This window comes from Marmota monax, unplaced genomic scaffold, assembly GCF_021218885.2.
Source record: "Marmota monax isolate L192 unplaced genomic scaffold, Marmota_monax_Labrador192_F-V1.1 WCK01_AAM20220418_F8-fsc00068, whole genome shotgun sequence".
NCBI lineage: Eukaryota > Metazoa > Chordata > Mammalia > Rodentia > Sciuridae > Marmota > Marmota monax.
In genome coordinates this window covers 6915304-6934486 of record NW_026692352.1, presented here as the reverse complement: position 1 = coordinate 6934486, position 19183 = coordinate 6915304, and the positions used below count along the sequence as shown (strand labels likewise).

At 52.1% G+C, this 19183-nt stretch overlaps 1 protein-coding gene across 10 annotated transcripts in view; it reads right to left on the bottom strand.

Moving 5' to 3' along the window:
• The window catches only part of Tsku (tsukushi, small leucine rich proteoglycan), a 63539-nt gene extending 44604 nt beyond the window's left edge, over positions 1–18935 (bottom strand). For 2 of the 10 annotated variants that reach the window (XR_006851301.2, XR_006851298.2), the window contains exon 1: positions 17918–18028. Coding sequence is in view for 8 of the 10 variants with exons in the window: in XM_046442028.2 (XP_046297984.1) it covers positions 7206–8287; positions 17955–18228 (1356 nt within the window). In the remaining 2 variants the exon portion in view is untranslated. Of the gene's footprint in view, positions 1–5760; positions 8288–10931; positions 13400–13933; positions 14091–16895; positions 16983–17917; positions 18294–18787 lie in introns of those variants that run through there. The other 8 variants (XM_058578556.1, XM_046442036.2, XM_046442035.2 and 5 more) reach the window with 8 other exon arrangements.
• Positions 18936–19183: the final 248 nt, after the last annotated feature.

Below are 19183 nucleotides of genomic sequence, written 5' to 3'. Positions count from 1 at the left end.
GGTTGGTGGAACAATAGGCTGTGACAGATTATTTTAGTTATTTATTGCTGCATAAGAAACCACTCCCAAGTAAAAATAAAATAGTTTAGAACAATAACCACTTTACTTGTTCCTGATTCTGCAGTCAGAGCTGGGCACAGCTGGTTGGTTCTGCTGGTGGTGCCGTGGTCACTCATGGACATTAAGCTGGGGGTGGGCTGGCACTGCTATCTGCAGGGATAGTGGATGGTGGAGTTTCTCTTCCTCTTTATATAGTCCTGGGTCTCCCCACGTGGTCCCACCAGCTCAGGGCTTGGAAGGCTGCAAAAGCAAAGCAGCCAGGCCTTCTTAAGACCCAGGTCTGGCACTGGCACAGGCCGCTTCTGCATCATCCTGTGTTTAAAACAGGTCCTGATTGCAGGAACACCAGATCCAAGAGGAGTGAAGCCTGGGCTGTAACTTGTGAGGAGTGGTTTGCTGGGGTCACTGATGTCAAAGGGAAAGACACTGGTTGGTAGAGAGGTAGCGCAGAGACAAGACGCTGCCCTTCAACTACATTCTTCATGGGCCTCCCAGTCTTGCCTCTAGCAGAGTCTTCACAGCTGTCATACCAACCATACCACCTCAGCAAACTTTTTAGGGTATAACACTTTGAAACTATGTTGGACACCCCGTGCTCTCCATGAGTTAGCAAATGCCCTACTCCTACACCCAGCCCAGACACCTCATCTCCATCCCCCAATCACACTCTTGGTACCTTGACCCCTGCCTATCTAGGAGGGACATCAGACAACCATCAAAGCTGAAGCCAAAGAGGAATGGTGGAACTTCAGGCAGAGGACAAAGCTGTTTGGGAAAGAAGGCAGAGGGAAAGTTTCCCTTCATCTCCAATCCCAGCAGGTCAGCCACTCCATCTGCAGTGGTGGCAAACAAACCTCGGGATAGGGGTCTGAGGACATTTCCTAGGCACTGTATCTTTTATTTATTTATTTATTTTTTGAGAGAGAGAGAGAATTTTTTGATATTTATTTTTTTAGTTTTCGGTGGACACAACATCTTTGTTTGTATGTGGTGCTGAGGATCGAACCGGGGCCGCACGCATGCCAGGCAAGCGCGCTACCGCTTGAGCCACATCCCCAGCCCGGCACTGTATCTTTAAAAGTGTTGGGCCCAGAGGCTGGGGTTGTGGCTCAGTGGTAGAGCCGTTGCCTAGCACGGATCAGGCACTGGGTTTGATCCTCAGTACCACATAAAAATCAATAAATGAAATAAAGGTATTGCATCCATTTACAACTCAAAAACAAAAACTAAACAAACAGATACGAAAAACTTTTTTAAAAAAGAGCCTTGAGCCAGAGGAAGCTGTGTGTCTGGTTTGGAGTGTTCTGGGGCAGAGGGCACAATTTCTTCTCAGACTAATTTCTCAGCATTGCAGTTTCCATGACATCTCCCCCTGAGAGCTAATGGCCCCTGAAGAAAATCTGCCAGAGAATATTTTGAGCCATAGCAGGCTTACAAATCTGACAAAAGAATTTTTTTTTCAAAATAAAGATACATAAGATTTCGCTTACTATAGGCACCATTACTAAGTATTCAGCCTGCATTACTCACCCCCATGGCAGCCCTGTGAGGGAGAACAGTAGCCCCATTTTATAGGGGAGGAACTGAGGCTAAAAGAGGCTGGTGGCTTTCCAGGGATGGCTGTGAGTGGCAGAGCCGGGTCTCTAGCCCAGGCATCATTCCTTGTACCCTGGGACGTGGCCCAAAGTTATGCTGCCGTAAGGTGCCCCTGACCTTGGTGCTTCATCTCATTAGGGAAACTGCTGACCTTTTCAGTCCAAAGCAGTGCCCTCTGTCCTTCTTCACACCAGCAGGAGAGTGGACCCCCTCAATTCATTATTTAATTTTGGAAAAGTTGTTGCTACCAAGAACCAACTAATAGAAAATTGTTCCTAAATTGATATGTTCATCTTCCATCTTCTTTTTCTGTGACTTCCTGTATCTTGTATTTAAATAATTCAACATACACGTTACAAATACACATGTGTATATGTCAAGAAACATAAATGTCTGCATGCACTCCCAATTCAGAACCTTTTGACTAATGAATACATAAGTGATAAATAGCTTTGGGAATTAAAAAATAAACACAGGAAGAATTTCCCTCCAAGCTCAACAAACACAATAATCTCCACAAATACAACCACTAGTACTTAAATAAATAAAAGATGAGAAACAAAAGAGAAGAATAAACACAGGGCGCGTGACTTAAGTGAATAGACATTTGCTGTTGCTGGAAGCTGAGCTATGGGACTGAACCAGGTATTGATGCACAGAACAATTGTAATGGTAATTTGCTCCCCGGACACTGAGCAATGGAACACAGAGAACATTGCCACCACCAGACATTTTCCCTTGGTGGATACTGGTCATTGGTGGAAGCCTACATGGATTCGATAAACAGCAGCTATCAATGGACATTTGCTCCCTCGTGAGCATTAGCCAACAAGGAGCACTGGACATGGATGGGCAAGGCCACGTAGGCCTGTGAAGGCCTCTATTGTCATAGAATTGCCCTTGATAGGCTTTAGGTTGAGTGGACTGTTAACTCTGTAGTTGTATCAAGTGAGCGGTGGGTAGGCCTCTACCTCCTAATTCCTGGCAGTCGGGCCCAGAAAAATATCCCGAGAATGGGTTTGATGGAGTTGGGAGCTGGTGTCTGCCTCTCTGCCTGTCCTTTCCCTCTGAAAGTCCTTTGACTGAGGTGTGAGAAAACCAGTAGGGTGTGTGTGTGTGTGTGTGTGTGTGTGTGAGAGAGAGAGAGAGAGAGAGAGAGAGAGATTGAGAAATGGAGGGAGGGAGGGAGAACACTGACAGGAATTCCTGCATTTGGAAGATTCTTATTCACTTTGTTCTGGGAACTAGAGGGATTGTCATCCTGACCAACACTATCTAGGCATTTGCCTTTTTCTTTTCTGTAAGCACAATGATCAAAGGCTCAGCAGGGTACTTTCTTTCACAGTGGGACCTTAGGACTGTGTTTGCTTTGCTCTTGCCAAATTGACATTCTTAATTTTTGAACAAGGAATCCCACATAGTCATTTTACATAGGGTCCCTCAAATTACTTTTCCAGTTCTGAAGACTAGAATCCCAGCCACGCGTCATGGAACTGAGGGCTGCTCTTCTCTGGGCCTCAATCGTCCCATCTTCCAAAAGGAGCCAGAAGAGGAAGGACCTTGACCTTTGGCTTTTAAAAAATATATATTTTTAAAATTGTTGATGGACCTTTATTTTATTTATTAATTTTTAAAAATTTATATGTGGTGCCAAGAATCGAACCCAGTGTCTCACACATGCTAGGCAAGCGCTCTACCACTGAGCCACAACCCCAGCTCTACCTTTGGATTTTTTAAGGATCTAGAATCAAGGGTCTGGTTGGAGATATTTAGAGCTGCATAACTTCCCCCAATTTATTTGCAATAAAGAAACAGATGGAATCCCAGTGCTCTTTGGAGTCTCAGAGTACCCCTACCCTCTCTGATTCCTGGGAGGTGCACTGGCCCAGTCCCTGAGGTAGGACAGAAGAATGGGGGAATGGACACCTAACAGATGAGGCAGGCCAAACTAGTTTCCTCATCTGTTGGTGACAAAAATACCTGGTACAGGTGTGAGGAGAAAACGGTGGCATGTACAAGTGCAAGGAGCATATGCCCAGGAAATGGAATCTGCATAAAATGAAGTGCAAGGAAATGTTTGTGACCCTGCTCGCCTCTTCCCATTTCTAAACTCCCCCACATGGACAAATACCTGTCCCACATTAGGCACGTGAAAGCTAAGAGAATGAGGATAGGGGTATCGTTCTGTGATTCTACAACCTAAAACTTTATGAAATTCTCCAGTTTTGAGTAAGTTAACAAAATACGGCTGGTAGGTTCCCTGGTTCTGTAAAGCCTCCATAATTCTGTGGTTGACTGAGGGAGGGAAAGGGCACTTCTGGGGCTTCTGTTTGTGGCAGCCACAGTCCTTGGTCCTTTACACATGTTACGACATTTGCTCTTCTCACAATCCTGTGGACAGAGAGATTTTCATCCCCATTTTCCAAGCTCGGAGAAGTGACTATGCCAAAGTCATACTGGTGATTGGCGATGAACCCAGGACTTTAACCCTTCCCTGTGAACTGAAAATTATTTATTTTCGTAGGAATCTCTTCGATTCCGTAAGGTTTGAACGCCCTCTTCCTAGGTGCCGGGATACCCGGAGGCCTGGTGAGGCCCGGTGAGGCCCAGGCATGGGCCGACCGAGGGCAGGAGACCAGCCGCTCAAACTGCGCAGGTGCACTTCGCCTTCAGCCGCCTTCACATCCGCGTTCTGGCTCGAACTCTTGGGGTGCCTGGCCCTATGTGGCCACAAGGTGGCGCTGCGGGCTGGGAGCCCTTGTGCTGCGCCAACGGGACCTCGCGACGCCGGTTGCTTAGGCTGTTCCTAGGCTACTCAAGGCAGGCAGGAGGAGAGGGCTGCAGAGTGCAAGGCGATGCCCCGTAAGGATGGAAGAGCCCGCAGTGTGATGGCGTGTGCCCCCACTCCTGCCGGGTTTTGCATCTGCGGAAGCTGCAGAAGCCCTTCCCTACTCTTTTCTACCTCCCCATGTGTTGTTTCTAACTTTAAGACCCTTGTGTTTTAAGGTTCTCCTTGAAGGACACCTGCGGCAACATGGCTTTGCGAGACCCAAACACAGTGGGTGAAAGCACCTGCATTTGAGTCTTCTCTAGTCCCAGAGAATGCAGGTGGTTCCAGGAGGATGGATCCCAAATGGACCTGCATGGGAACATCGGACTGTGGGGCCTGGGTTTCTGCCCATGCCTCTTTCATACAATATCTGCTGGGAATCAGCAACTATGGTTTGTAGGCCTCCCTAGGGAGACCTGATTGAAAAAGGCAAGCTCCCCACCGGCAGCATATCCATGGCCTGAATGTTCTAGACTCTGTGCATTGACCCCTTCATCCATGACCTCTTCCAAGCCTCCCTTGTCTGGTCCACTTGTTCTGTGCTGTATGGATCTTCTACAAGGGTCTCACCGCCCCCGAGCTTCACCTACAGCCCGGGGTCCTCTGTGTGTCCCCACCTTTCCCATCCTAGGAATGGAAGTCCTCCTAGGGCAGAGATTGAGGTGAAGTCATCTTGCAGTCTAGCACAGGGCCTGGCACAGACCAGGTATCAGCATAGCTTCTCACGGGTGACCATAGTGATAGACACTCCTGCAGACCAGCCGGTTGGAAGAAAGAACTTGGTGAGAGAGCAAATGCATCCTGATGAGCTGAAAGTGAGCCCCTGTCACAATAAGTGTGCAAATAGGAATTGGGGTACTGTGGCAACAGAAATGCCAAGGAAGGATAAACCATTGCATTTAGAAGGGAGAAGAGGGGACTTCAGGGAAAGCTTCTAAGGTGAGATACTAACAGGGTAGACTGGGTGGGAAGGAGGTTGAGGGGCACGGATGGGACAAAGGTAGAGATGGGCAAGGCTTGGTAAGCTCATAGCTTTGGCTGGACAGCTGATGGGTGGAGTGGGCAGTAGGAGGGAAGATGAAGGTGGGTGGGGTACAGGCTCCAGTGAAAGATCTAGTCCATCTGAGTGACTCTGTCTCTCATATCACCTCACTTCTCAAACTCTGGGAGATTACTGGGCCTTTCAGGGAAAATAAGCCCTCCAGGGCAGAGCCTAACTTGATTCATCCTTGTGGCCCCAGAGCCCAGCCCAGGGATTGTCAGTGGACATTGGCTGCATGATGAAAAGAACTCTTTAGTGTTTATTAAATCATGGACCAGTCAGGTGCTGGGTTGGGCTGGTGGGGGAAGCCAGAGTTCTTGCTGCCCTTGGGCATCTCTGAGACCAGCCCCAAGATGCTCACAGGGCCACTGATGGCTGACTTCCCCACAACCCTGCCAACAGGTGCCCAGGATAAAGTATTGCAAAAGTGAACAAACATTCTTCTTCTTTTACAAATGATGTTTCCATCCCCTGCCAGCAGTGGTGTGTATGTGTGGGTGTGGGTGTCTGTGAGAGTGACAGTCCATCAAAAAAGGCAACACTTTTATCAAATGAACACAAAGGGAAGAACCCAGGGCTGGGACACTGAGATGCTGCCCTAAGGGTGGAGTTTAAATGGCATAGGGAGACCCTGCCTCTTCCTGCTCTACTCCTGGGAGGGTGAGAGGAGCTTTTGGGTTCAGGCCCACGGGGACTGAATCCAGGAGCCCTGTTGGAGCTCATGGCCAGATGGGATTCCAGAATTGCACTGACAACTTGGGGGAAGCATCTAGAGGCAGGGTCTCAGGAGAATATGGACTTATTTCCAGTCTTGATACTGGGGCCCCCACCCCAGAGTGAGAAACTTGCAGGCCTGGGACTGGCATGCCCCAAGCTTCCAGAGGCTCTGAAGGGGGAACTGACTTTGCTCATGCCACATGAATGATCACTGGACCCAGAGTCCCACTTCTGAGGCCCTTACCTGTCTTGCTACTGCTGCTGCTGGGGATGAAGGGGAAATGGGACAGGCAACAGCAAGGGGAGCCCAGGAAGGAAAGATGAAAGGAAGACCTCACAAAGACAGGTAGGTGCAGAGGGCCTGGACTGGGCTTCAGTCCTGCCTCTGCCTGGACAGGGCTTCTCTAGGCCTCATTTTCTCATGGGTAGACTTGATTTTTCTCTCCAGTCCCTCCTATAATTAGGGTTCTACCCAAGATTCTATGAAAAGAAAAATGATAAGATGGGCCTTGTGAACCCAGACCAAAGAAGGGGTATAATATAACAGAAACTCCTGCCCCTGAGTGACCAGACTGTAGGCCCAAGGGGACACAGCCCAGTGGACCTGAGTCTCCTGCAGCAGTAGCTCCCACACATCCTCCTCCCATCATGGGTCAGGTCAGCCCAGGCAAGAGGGAAGGCACTTGGGGGACGAGTGTGGAGGACAGCAGAAAGGGACCAGAGTCTGGTTTGACATCCAAGTCCCTCTGCTCATGGTTTTGGGGAGAGGGTAAGAGAGTAATAGGGGCATTTTGTTCCCAGGTGCTATTCCCAGGAGCAAAGCCCCTCCTAGGCCACAGCTCTGCAGGGCATGGGCCTGCAGACTCCCCGCTGACACTGGCACATTAAAATATAAGTTACCTAGGACCTGAGCAAGCCCAGGGCAGCAGTCTGTCACATGGCCCCAGGCCATGCCATTTGTCACAAGATGTCTGGGCCCCTGGCAACATATTCCCGGGTGTCTCCACAGTGCAGTGCCACCTTGGGGCTGGAGCCAGGCTGCCGTGGGTAGGCGCCCTCCCGTACCAGGCGCCGACACTTCCTGTCCTGGCCCACGCTTACGCTCTGCAGAGCTGGGAGGTGGTGGAGCAGCACTTCTGGCAGAGGCACCAGGCCGGTGCCTGACAGGTCCAGTTCCTGCAGTGAGCCCAGGCCTGAGAACACCTCCGCTCCTGTCCACGTGAGCTTGGGGTTGCCTGACAGGTCCAGGACCTGCAGGCCCGGCAGCTCATGGAAGCTGTGGGGCGCCAGCTGGGGGAGACCCTGCAGGCTGGCTAGTGACAAGTGTGTAAGGCCTCCCAGCCCTGTGAAGGCATCTGGGCCAATGCTGGCTAGAGGGTTCCCATCTAGGCTCAGGTAGCGCAGGGGCAGGTCTCTGAGGCTAGGCACTGTGCGGAGCCGGTTCCAGGCCAGGTTCAGGCTCTGGATCGTGGGCACGGGCAGGCTGGCCCGAGCGGGGTGGGGGTGCAGGCGGTGGATGAGGTTGTGGGAGAGGTCCACGTGCAGTGCACGGCCCTGGCTGTGTGTGGTGAAGGCAGATATGGAGACCTCCCGGAGCCGGTTGTGGCTAAGGTTCACGTCACTCAGGGGGGAGCTGGTGAAGCTCTCAGCTGGCAGGGCTACCAGGCCATTGTGGCTGAGGTCAAGCGATTCCAGGTAGCGGAGGCGGGAGAAGGCAGTGGGTGAGATGCTGGTGAGCAGGTTGTGGCTGAGGTCCAGACCGGCCAGTGTAGTGTAGCCTGGCCCGGCCAGCACCGACTCGTTCACCATCTCCAGCCGGTTGGAGGACAGGTCCAGGTGAGCTGTGTCCAGAGGGATGGGCACGGGCATGATGTGGGGGCCCAGGCCACTGCAGTCCACTCGAGTCAGGCTGAAGCTGTCAAACAAGCCGAAGGTCTCCACCTCACACTGGCACCCAGGGAAGCATGGCCGTGTTGTCTGGGCTCCACTCACAGCCAGCAACAGCAGCAGAGGCACCAGCAGCGGCCACGGCATGGTGGGGGCTGGAGAGAGAGCCACAAGTGAGGGCTGGATGCGCCGACAGCTTTTACCCCACCTCAAAAGATATAAGCCAGTGTGTCTGGACACAGCTACACATTGTCACTGGTCCCCATCCTCCTAGAGTACTGTCCCAGAATACTCCTCATAATTCCTAGTCCTTGTTCCTCTCTGGCTTCAGTCTCCCATGTGAAGTGTAAGTGGTTAGGCCAGGTTGGTGGACTTTAAACTACAGGTGGCAGAACCCTTTCTTAAATAAGATCAGCAGAAGCAAGTGTGCCTGCTCTTGCTGGAGTTGGAGACCTGGAGCCTTCTAGGTCTGCTTGCCATGCCTGCCACAGAATTTAAGTAACACAGTTTGGAACTCACTGGACTTGATGATCTCCTAGCTGGCCTCTCCAGCTCTGAGGGGTGAGGGCCCATGGACTGCCTGGACTCCCTAGGGAGTGCTCATAGTGTTTGTACCATGTGATGGGTACTTTACAGCATTACCTCATTGAACCCTCACAATCACCCTGCAAGTGTTGTGGCACTAAATAAAGACACACAAAGCAGGGCCCCTGTGGCTGTTTGGCAGTGGCTGAGCCCTTACTGTGGCCTTCCAGACTAAGGATTTCCCTATAACAACTGCCCCCACCTCACCTACATCTTTGGCCTATTTTCCAGAGGCAATATCCTCCAGTCTAATGGGTGACACTGTTCCTAGACTCCTGCTTTAGGGATACCTGTCCCAAGATTTTTCCTCCTTCCCCTGATCCCTATTCCCAGCTGACATAGCTATTTTACCTCTCCTGCCCTTCTTTTAACCTTGGGCAGGCAGATGAGCTGGTTCCCCCATTATTACAGATGAAGAAACAGAGGTTCAATTAGCATAAAAAAAACAGGTTCAGAGAGGACAAAGGCCTTACCCCAAACTAGTACAAAGCAGGGCAGGATTAGAACCCAGACCTGCTCAATTCCAATTCTTGCATTCATATCTGCCTGGCAGGGGGATTAGTGGAGAGGCAGGGTGCAGGCAGGGCTTTTCTCATGGACATGCTACAAGTCAATTCCCCTCCCCAGACCTCAGTTTCCCTTGCTGTATAGTTGCAATAGCAGCTGCCACCTATGCCAGGCACTATGTATATCTCATCACATCTAAAGGTCACACACACCCATATAGGTCAAACTCAAGGCCTGTGTTCCTGCTCACAGGAGACCAGAGGGTGGAGGAGCAAGAGCTTCTAATACATAGTTGGTGCAGTCTGAGTCTACTCCTCCCCTGCACAAGGGCCACTCAGCTGGGGGACAGAAGGCTCTTCGTGTGTGGCCCTGCTGTACCCCTGCTTTCATGCCCTGTCTCCTTCTCACTGGTCACAGGGGAAGAGGGTGGGAGAGGGGCCAGGAGCGGGTGGACCAGAGACCTGCCCACCTTCTTGACTGGGGGCAGTGGAGGGAGCTGCTGGATAACATTACCAGCCCTGCATGAAACTTTAAAGCGGTAGCCACTTGATCTGCACTCTGGCTCTGCGCAGGGCTGGTGAGAAGTGGGGCCCTTCTCCTCTGCCCCCACCCCAAGGGCCCTGCCTCTCCCACCCCTTTCTTTTGTAGAGGCCAATTTGAGAATTAAACCCTGCCCAGGTGCATCCTGGGCTTGGTCCCAGCTGAGGCAGGACAGAGTGTTCCAATGTCTGAACCAAAAGGAAAATATTAAGTTGCTTCAGGCCCCCTTTGTTCCCCAGTGAGCTCCTCACCACAGAGTTCATTACCACCACAGGCCCTACCTCCCCTGCTAAGCCGATCTGCTCATACTCACCCTTCCTGGGGTTTAAACAAACATCACAAAGGGCCCCAAGATTACCCTTTGGTTCCCAGGGGTGATTATATGCTGTGTCCATGAAATGCCAAGTGGCTTCTCATGAGCGCCTGTTTATGTAATGGCAGCTCAAATGCAGCCCGGAAGCTGGCCCTTCAGGCCTCGGCCTTGTCCCTTGCACAATAGGACAGTAATTTCTTCTATGCCCTCCTCACATAAGTTAATTAACCCTCAATGAAGCACACTGCAAACTGTGAAGAGCTCTGCACATGCTCAGAGAGGCTTCCCCCTACCCCTGAACATCTGGACCTGAGCAAAGGTCATAATAGCTGGTGTAAGGGAATGGGAGTATAGATGGAGACCCCTGGATAATGACTGGTAAATGCTCCCAAGGCACTGGGACAGACCTTTGCTTAGCTCTGCCCAGTGAACCTCTCCCAGGGTCCCTGTTTAATGTTAAGGGTAGGCCCAGGACTGAGCATTCCCAGTGGAAGTGCCCACAGTGACAGAGCCAGTCCTCATTGAATGCTAGTACTTGACACACCTCCTCTGGTCGGATCATTATAGACACACAGCAAAGCCAGGAGTGTCATCTCCATTTACAGCAAAGGAAACTGAGGATTCACAGATTCACCTGCTAGCCTGTGTGACTCTGGGAAGTTGTGGGGGAGAAGAAATGGAGAGAACAGTCCCTGCCTCAAGGAGGTTCTATAAGGATTAAAGGTCCCAGGGGTGACAGGCCCAGCACACCAGGACAAAGACAGGTACAGTTATGGGGTGGTCTGTCTCTCACAGGCTACACACAATGGTGTCCCCTAGACAGGTAACCCAAAGACTATCCCAAGCTCCTTTACCATGTTCCAGGATGCTGACAGGGAGGAAACTGGGCAACTGTGCATGGTGGCAAGTCCCGGGGAGTAGTCAGGAGCCATAGGTCTTCATCCCCCCTCTGCCCTGGACAGCCCCCATCATTGATCAGGTCCTGCCCCTCTTTGAGCCTCAGTTTCTCCATCTGCACAATAAGGATTTAGTCTAGATGAACCAACTCCAGAGTTTTAGGAGTTTAAAATTTAACAAAAGTGCTTACTAAAGCTCTACTAAGCACAAAGCACTGGGCAGGGTCAGGTTGGGGTAGGGGGTGGAGAGGAAACCAGGGACCTGTTCTCTTGGGGCTTATAGACCAGCAGTGGGGACAGAGACCCACCAATAGCAAGCCTGAGACTCAGAAGACTTGGATCTGTGTGACCTTTGTAGCTCTATTTCTCTGAGCAATTTCTCGTCTGTATAGTAGTATTAACCTGGTCTCCTCCTAGGACCCGTGTTCCACCCTTGCAAGAAAGGAAAAGGCAGACCAGTGGCCACCAAATAAGGACAGGGAGAAGAGGGATCTCTGGGTCAAGATCATCTCCCCCACCAAAACCTGACCTGCCGAGGTAGGCCTGGTAGGGAGTGTGCACCAACACAGAGCTGGATGAACCAAGGACCCATCTACTGATCAACCAGGTTACATAACACACGGGTAGAAAGACAAGTGCTTAGAGATTACACTTGCCCCTGGCTTAGAAGATACCATGAAGTCATCCCTGACTGGGGCCATGAGTTTTTCACTGTTGGGCCATGGTGCCAAATCCACAGTCACTCTAAAGAAGGTTTGCTGAAGTCCTAGGACAATAAGAGTAAATGGTATGGCCCTAAGAGCCCCAGGGAATTCTCCCTGCATGGCACTCCAGGCCTTTTATAAGATGCTTCTCTAAAACAGCTTTGGCCCATCATGGCCCCCTTGGGGTGTTTTTAGCTATAGAGCTTGAATCCTCCCAGGCATGGAGGCCATCTGCAAATTGCGCCACCTTCTTCCTCCCTTGCCCAAGGTAGATTTGGACCTTCCTTGATAGCCAGAGTGGCAACAGCTGTCACCTTTATGGATTCTGAACAACTCTCAGTCTTTGTTCACTTTCCCAAGAATTCCATGGTCCCTTGGAGATCATGGGTGACTGAGGCCCAGTGAGGGGCAGCAACACCGAAGGAATGGCATGGCAGGACCCAGGAGCTGGGACGTGACAGATCATACTGCTGCAGGCATGGCACACATCCACACACCTGGCCCCACCAGCAGAACAAAGCCCACTCTGTCCACGCAGGCTGCAGGCCCCTCCCTCCTGGCCGCACACCACAGGCTACCAGTAGGCCTCCTTCAGAGGCTGCTGAGTGAGTTCTCTGCCATTCAGACTTGAAGTGTAAGCAGTAGGGGCAGATGCCAGCCTTCTTCATCTATGCATCCCTTCCCTCACCTTGGCAGCTCTGGTGGGGTATATGTACCAGCAGAGAGCTGGACGAGCCAAGAGCCCAGCAAGCAACAAGACCCAGACTCAGGTGGGAATCCAGCCTCGGCAAGTTTCAACCCTGCTGTGTCTCCGTGTCCTCGATGGAGATAAGAACAGAGGACTGTCAGAGGATTAAATGACAGCATGTGAAGCTGTTGCTCATTATCTGCCACATGGTGAATGCTCTATGTGAGTTAGATGGTGATGGAGATGATTTATGAAGCTTCCCACCCAGGATCCAGTGCAGTGCCAGGCACCCAGCAGGCCCATGGCTGCTTGTGCTGACTTCTCCAGTCACCTTGCTGGTGTCTGTTGGCAACACCGCAATCTTCCTTCTCCTTGAGGGCATCTCTTGGGTTCGGGGTTTGAGCCAGGCCTTCCTAGCCCTAGTTGCCTGCCCTTGGTGCCCCACTAAATCATCTCTGGCTGAAAAAATTTTCCAACTGCCCCCTAACATCTTCCAGGAAGCCCCTGGCACAAGGGGGCAAGAGGCCAAACTGCAGCCTGGCCCAGGTCCTAGCACCCACCAGAGATAGGCCTTGCCTTGACCAGCTGCTCCTCCCCTGGGTGGCCTCCCCACAACTCCCCTTGGTCATGAGCGATCTGACACTAACCAACCAATTCCATAGGTAGAAATTTCATGAGTGTCCCATTCTCTGACCACCGAGTCCGTTCTGGAAATGCAAGCCCAAACCTGGAGCCCCGAGGGCCAGCTCTCCCTGCAGAATTGCTAATGGTGTACGTCTGCACAGGCACGCCTGCTTGCCACGCTCCTTGCCTTGCTCTAGTTTCTGCCTCCCCACAATCCTGGAGATTGCTGCCACTATTCTTCAGGCAAGGAATGGGACCTCATTATGCTGGATATGGAGGAACCAGGACTCAAACCCAGACATCTTATCTCCAAATCCAGGTCTCCTTATGCCACTCTTCTCCACTTGAGTGAACAACAGCTTACAACTTATGGTGCAGGATGGTAATTACATGTTTACCGGTCTGTCCTCCTGTGGGCAGAGAGATTCACTTTTATGTCTCTGGAGCTGAGCACAGAGCAGGTACTATATAAAGACACAGCAGGCATCTAGAATATAATTCGGGCACCAAAGGTCACTGCTCAACCTTTCCTATGCTTCCTTATCTGTTCTGTCATTTTGTAAGGTCAGCAGGTTAGATGGCATTGCACTTATGGCTGTTTAAAGAGGCACAGAAAGGTTCAGTGAGTCATACAGCCAGTGCGGGGGGGATAAGAGCTGGACTCAGGACCCAGGTATTCTGATACCCAGCACCTGGCCTCCTCCATGACATCATCCCTGGTGTAGATGGGGTCTGAAAGCCTGGCATCCTTGCCCAAGGAGGACTGTGTACAGGGAGATGGGCAAGGCTCACAGTGCTGCTTTCTCTTTCCACTGTGTTCTTCCTCAAAGACTTTCATATTCCCATTAATCAGAGAGCATGTGTGGACACTGTGGGAAAGAGTATGGCACAGAGGAAAGGGGCTCTGAAGCCAGGCAGCTGGACTCCAACACTCTAGGGCTTACCTGCAGCAAGGCTTGTGGGTGCCCTCACCCAAATCTGAGTGTTCTCTGTACTGTGTGAGAAGCCTAGTACTGCTCCAGCGAGTCACTGTGATGATCAGTTCTGGGCTGGCACGGACGGGTTCTCACTGCATGTTGATTCCTGCCCCCTAATGGGTGACTGCAGGGACCAGGAAAGAGAAAGGAACTGTAACACCAAGAGATGCTGAGGCAGAGGATAGAGAAGAATCTAAAATTCATCCTCTGAGACCTTGGAGTCTCTCTCACTTCATCACCCAGAGCCTAACCAGGCTCTGCCGGAGAACTGATAAGGACTGATGGAAAGGTCTCAGAGGCCAAAGCAGGCTGAAGCAGTTGTGTTGTCTGTGACAGAATGAGGACTTGGTGTCAAACCAGAAGCCACCCCTAAGCAGGTGGGTCTGCTTCTCTTTCCTTCTTCCCCACCTTTCCCTGCCCAGGTAGGGCTCAGGGGCCTGCTGCAACAGGCTGGTGCCTGACCCCTGTTTCTAACTGCCAGTCATGCTGGGAGCCAGAGTGCACCACCCAACAGAGGACCAGGACACTATCATTACTCCCTGTTTAAACACCGGCTGGTTATGTGCTGAGCATGTGAGAAGCCCTAAATTCAATCCCCAGCACTGCAAAAAATAAAATAAAAATAAAACCCATTGTGTAAAGACAGCTTTCCAGGCTGGAGGTGAATCAGTCCCCAGGAACCCTGCCTCTGCACAGGCTGTTCCTTTTGACAAAGATGACAAAGGGATCCTTCTTTTGTCTACTGCAGATTCTCACTTGTTTGAGTCAAAATCTACTTCCTCTGTGGGGCCTTCCCAGTCTAATCTTCCCCTCATCACCAAAGGGTCACTCTCCCCCTGGGCTCCTGAGTTATCCCTAGTCTGTCTACAAATCTCTGTCCAGCTCCTCCCCTGCACAGGGCTTGGCTATGGGAAGTGGGTAAGCCAAATGAATGAATTGTCAGGGACAGAGAGTTTCTTTCTGCTTGGAGATACTTGCAGGATGCTTAGAGCTTTGTGAATGGTGAAATCAGGTTTAGGACCAGGGAAGATACGGTTTCTGTCTTCTATTGTCAGTGCAACCCAGCAAATGTCTGCACAATGTAATACATACTGCAAACCACTTCTCATCTTATTAGCATGTGTAATACATTGTCCTATTAACATTCACAACTGATCAGTAGAGCAGAAATGAGTATCCTCATCTGAAGGATGAGGAGACTGAGAATTGGATGGATAGGTGAGATTACTTGTCTCAAGTTACAGAGCCAGGAAGCAGGGGAGTAGGATAAAATCCAGGACCTTCTGACTCTAGGAGGCTGGAATACTTTGCCTCCAGATTGATCTTCCAGCCTCTAGTGCCACCCATAAGCCAGAGGAAAGTTTCTTAAAATTACCCATCCCACCCTATTGCACCTATTGAGACCTTCCAGCAGCTCTCCACTATCTACAGGTTCAATTCCCAGCTCATAATGATCCTCTGTGATTTGGCCCCTGCCTTCCCTCTTCCAGTCTCCAGTTCAACTCCAATTCCCCACCCCCTAGATCTTGTGTCAGTCTAAAACGCTGACCACCTTTGTGCTGTTTCTAGAACACATAGAGTTCTGCATATACTGTTCCTTTTGTGGGAGACCCTTCTTGCCTCCCCTGTCTATTGATGACTTCAAAAACCTGAGCAGAGTCACCAGTTCTATCAGGCCCCTCCCCAAAGTACTCCCATGAAAATGTCTTAGAACTTGCTTTGGCAGGAGACTTCTATGATGGGCTCAGCCCTCTTTAGGAGCACCCTCAGTGTACAGCCCAGCTGTGCCCTGTGAAAGGATGAGTGAACTCGTAAGTGTATCTCCCCTGTTTTGAACCAGAAGTTATGATTAAAAAAATATTGATCATTACTCTGTTCATCCCTAATCTGTCATTTAAAAGCTATGAGAATCCAGGCTCCCTGGCACATGCCTATAATCCCAGTAACTCAGGCGGCTTAGGCAAGGCCCTAAGCTACTTAGAAACCCTGTCTCAAAACAAAAACTCAAAAGGGCCGGGATGTAGCTCAGTGGTGAAGTGTCCCTGGGTTCAATCCTTAGTACTACTACTACTACTACTAATAATAATAATGAATAAATAAAATACAATGGGGAGAGCCGTGTCAATGCCTTCCTTTCCCTCCATTTTTGACTGATCAGCTTTTGCCTTTCAACAGGTGGAGACGGTAAGTGGAAGCCCTAGTTTGCATTCCAGTCTGGGAGCAAATCAGTGCCTGGGAATTGAGCAAGCCAGAATGGAGGTGTATTACACATCAAAATGTTTCCAGGTTCTGGGATCTCAAGCAGTCAACCAGAACAGCAAGGAGGGAAGAGGCTGTCCACACCTCTCCTCTCAGAAGGGAAACTAAAAGCCAGAGACAGAAAATAAAGTGACCACATTGCCTCCTTCTCAGTTTAGTATCTGTGCCCCTCCCTCTTGTTTGCAGCACTTAGGCAAAGTTCTTGGGTTAAAGACTGGGGTGGGGGATGGGGAGGAGGACGTTGGTGTTATCTTTGCCACCAGGGACCAAAAGATCGGCAGGGCTGAGCCTTTCCTCTCCGGTCAGTCACTGGGTTCAGCAAGTCTAGACTTATCCGAAGGGCACAGCGCGCGGCGAGGAAGGATGGAAGTTTGAGTCACCTCCTCGCCGGGCCAAGTGTGGGCGGGCTCTGCTCTCAGCCGGGTTTCTAGCAAGCACTGGTTAGCCCGACCGCACGCTTCGGTGGTGAGGGAGTTCTCACTCCATCCATAACAGGGTGATGGCGACAGCAAGGCTTAGCAACACGTCCGGTGTCCTAAAGTGGGCCACTGACTGTTGCGTTCGAAATCAGTGTGTGCAAGGTTCCCCCTGCCCGCAACCCAACAAGGGGTCCTGGAGCGGGCGCTGCGAGAAGGCCTGTATCCCCACAAGCCGTGGCCTTCTCACCTACCGAATCGGAAGGCTGGTCCCCTCACCCCGGGGGCGGGCTGCAAACTCAGAGCGGATCTCAAAGCGGAACCGGGCTGGAGCCGATCTCTCTGCCAAGCAGACAGGTCTCTGTCGGTCACACACGCTCTCCAAGAAGCACAGGGCAGGCAACGCCAGGAGCCTTCTCTCCTCTCTCCAGACTCAGGCCAGAGACCAGGACCAGCCGCTCCCCTCCCTCCTCCCAGCAGGGTCCGGTGCGGGTGTCCGGCAAGCTCCGCCCAGTCCTGGCCCCGGCCGGTCCCCAGGCGCTGTCGATCCCCTACCACTCACCAATCCTATCCCATCCTCTCGCGCGGCCCTAAGGACCTCAGGAGGTGAAAGAAGGGCGGGCTGCCAGAGATCTTCCACCCCCGGCTCAGGCCGGGCTGCGGCTGCGGGGTCCGGGGCGGTTTCCCTAGGAACCCGGAGAAAAGTTTGAAGCCAAGTCGGGGGGGGGGGGGCGGATGGACAGCAGGGGAACGAGGAGTCAGGGCGGCGTCCGGCTCTCAGCACGCACACACTCCACCGACACCCAACCCAGACACGTCGACAGCACAGACCACGTACGCGGACACACAACGGCGAGCCCACCGGCAGCCACCATCAACGCGAGTCCACAAAACGTGGGCACCGGCGCAAAATAGCTGTGCAGAGTCAGCGACACACAAAGGCACAGACGGATGCACGTCCCTGAAGCCAAATCCACAAAGTCCCACAACAGTGAGATGCACGTGTCCGCACAAAGACCCCACAGGGGACGGCCCACGCCCACGGCACCCGGGCAGCGCCTTTGTCTCCTGGAAGCCCTCACCCCCTGGTCCGGGTTCCCCACTGCCGCCGAGTCCCGGGCGCCCGGCAGCAGCTGCTGTCGCCCTGGCTCCAGGTAAAGTTGAGGGGCCTTGGCGGGACCCGGGCGCCGTCCGCCCCGGGATGGCTAAGAGCGGTCGGGGGCTGGACCTTCGCCCGCCGCGCCGACTCCGGCTCCACCTGACGACCCGCACCCACCTGGAAAGCTACGCAGCTGCCTCCTCAGCACGCTCACCTAGGCGGCCCTGCGCTGGCCCTCGGGCCGGCGCTTTTCTCCACGCCGCGCGGCCCGCCCCCAGTCCCCGCCCGCCGCGGGACTCCGGCTGCCCAGCGCCCAGTGGCGACTTCGGCCGGCGGCCCGGCGGCTCAGGGAGTGTCGCCAAATTGCCGGCCTTGCCCGGCGTGCTCCAGCCCCGCCTCTGCCGGAGCCCGGGTTCCATCCTAGGGAGCGTCTCAAAAGTGCGCAGCTCCCACCTACTCCAATCGGCATTGCTCCCTGCTTCCTGCATCCCGGATCCCTTCCCCCTCCTCCCGCGCGCCAGAGCAATCTCAGCAGATGGCTTCACGGTCGGGAACATCTGGAGGTCGCTGGATTGTGTGTGTGTGTGTGTGTGTGTGTGTGTGTGCGCGCGCGCGGAGAGAAGGAGAGAAGGAGAGAAAATTATTTGTTGGTAAGAAAGAGATTGGAAGAATGAGAGTTACCTCTCCTGGAATTCTCTGCCCGCTCCCCATTTCATTAAAAGAGTGAAAGGGATCCAGTGATGTTATTGAGAGACCAAGAATCTGAAGCAGAGAAAGACTTGCTGAAAGAGGAACCCACAGAGGGGACAGCCCGGGTTAGGCAGAAAAAGCTGGCAGACAAGGAGTGAGAAAGCCAGCAGACTTATTTTTCTCTTCTGGAGGGAACTATAGACTTCTGGCTGGATTTCTAGGAAGGGAATCTGCTATGTGACTAGGCAGCAGCTTAAGTCTGTCCCTCTGCAGCTCATCTTCTCCACCCCTCTGTATGCTAAAAAAGGGTAGGAAAGTAGCCAAATAACTTTTTAAAATAGGGCTTGCAGAAATTACCTGATGAATGCATTCCCTGGAAGGCTGAGCTGGGGGCAGGAATGAGGCTCCCAAGACTACACACCCAGATAATGCCAGCCCCCTTCCAGGGAAGGGAGGGCAGTTCCCAGGCACTTGACAGATCCAATGAGGGGGTGGAGGCAGGCTTTGGTTTTAGCCCAGGACCTCCCAGGAACTTTTTTCCCTCTTGGAGAGAGCCCCTGGGTGAAGATATTGAGCAATGTTCCCCCTACAGAGGCCCAGACTTGTTACACTCGCCTTTTTGCTCCTTCTTTCCTTATTATGTAAAAATCAAAACTAAAATAAACAACAAAAAAGAAATGTTGCTCGAGCTTGTGAGTTGTGTGTGTGTGTGTGTGTGTGTGTGTGTCTGCCTGCCTGGGGAAGAAAGGGAGG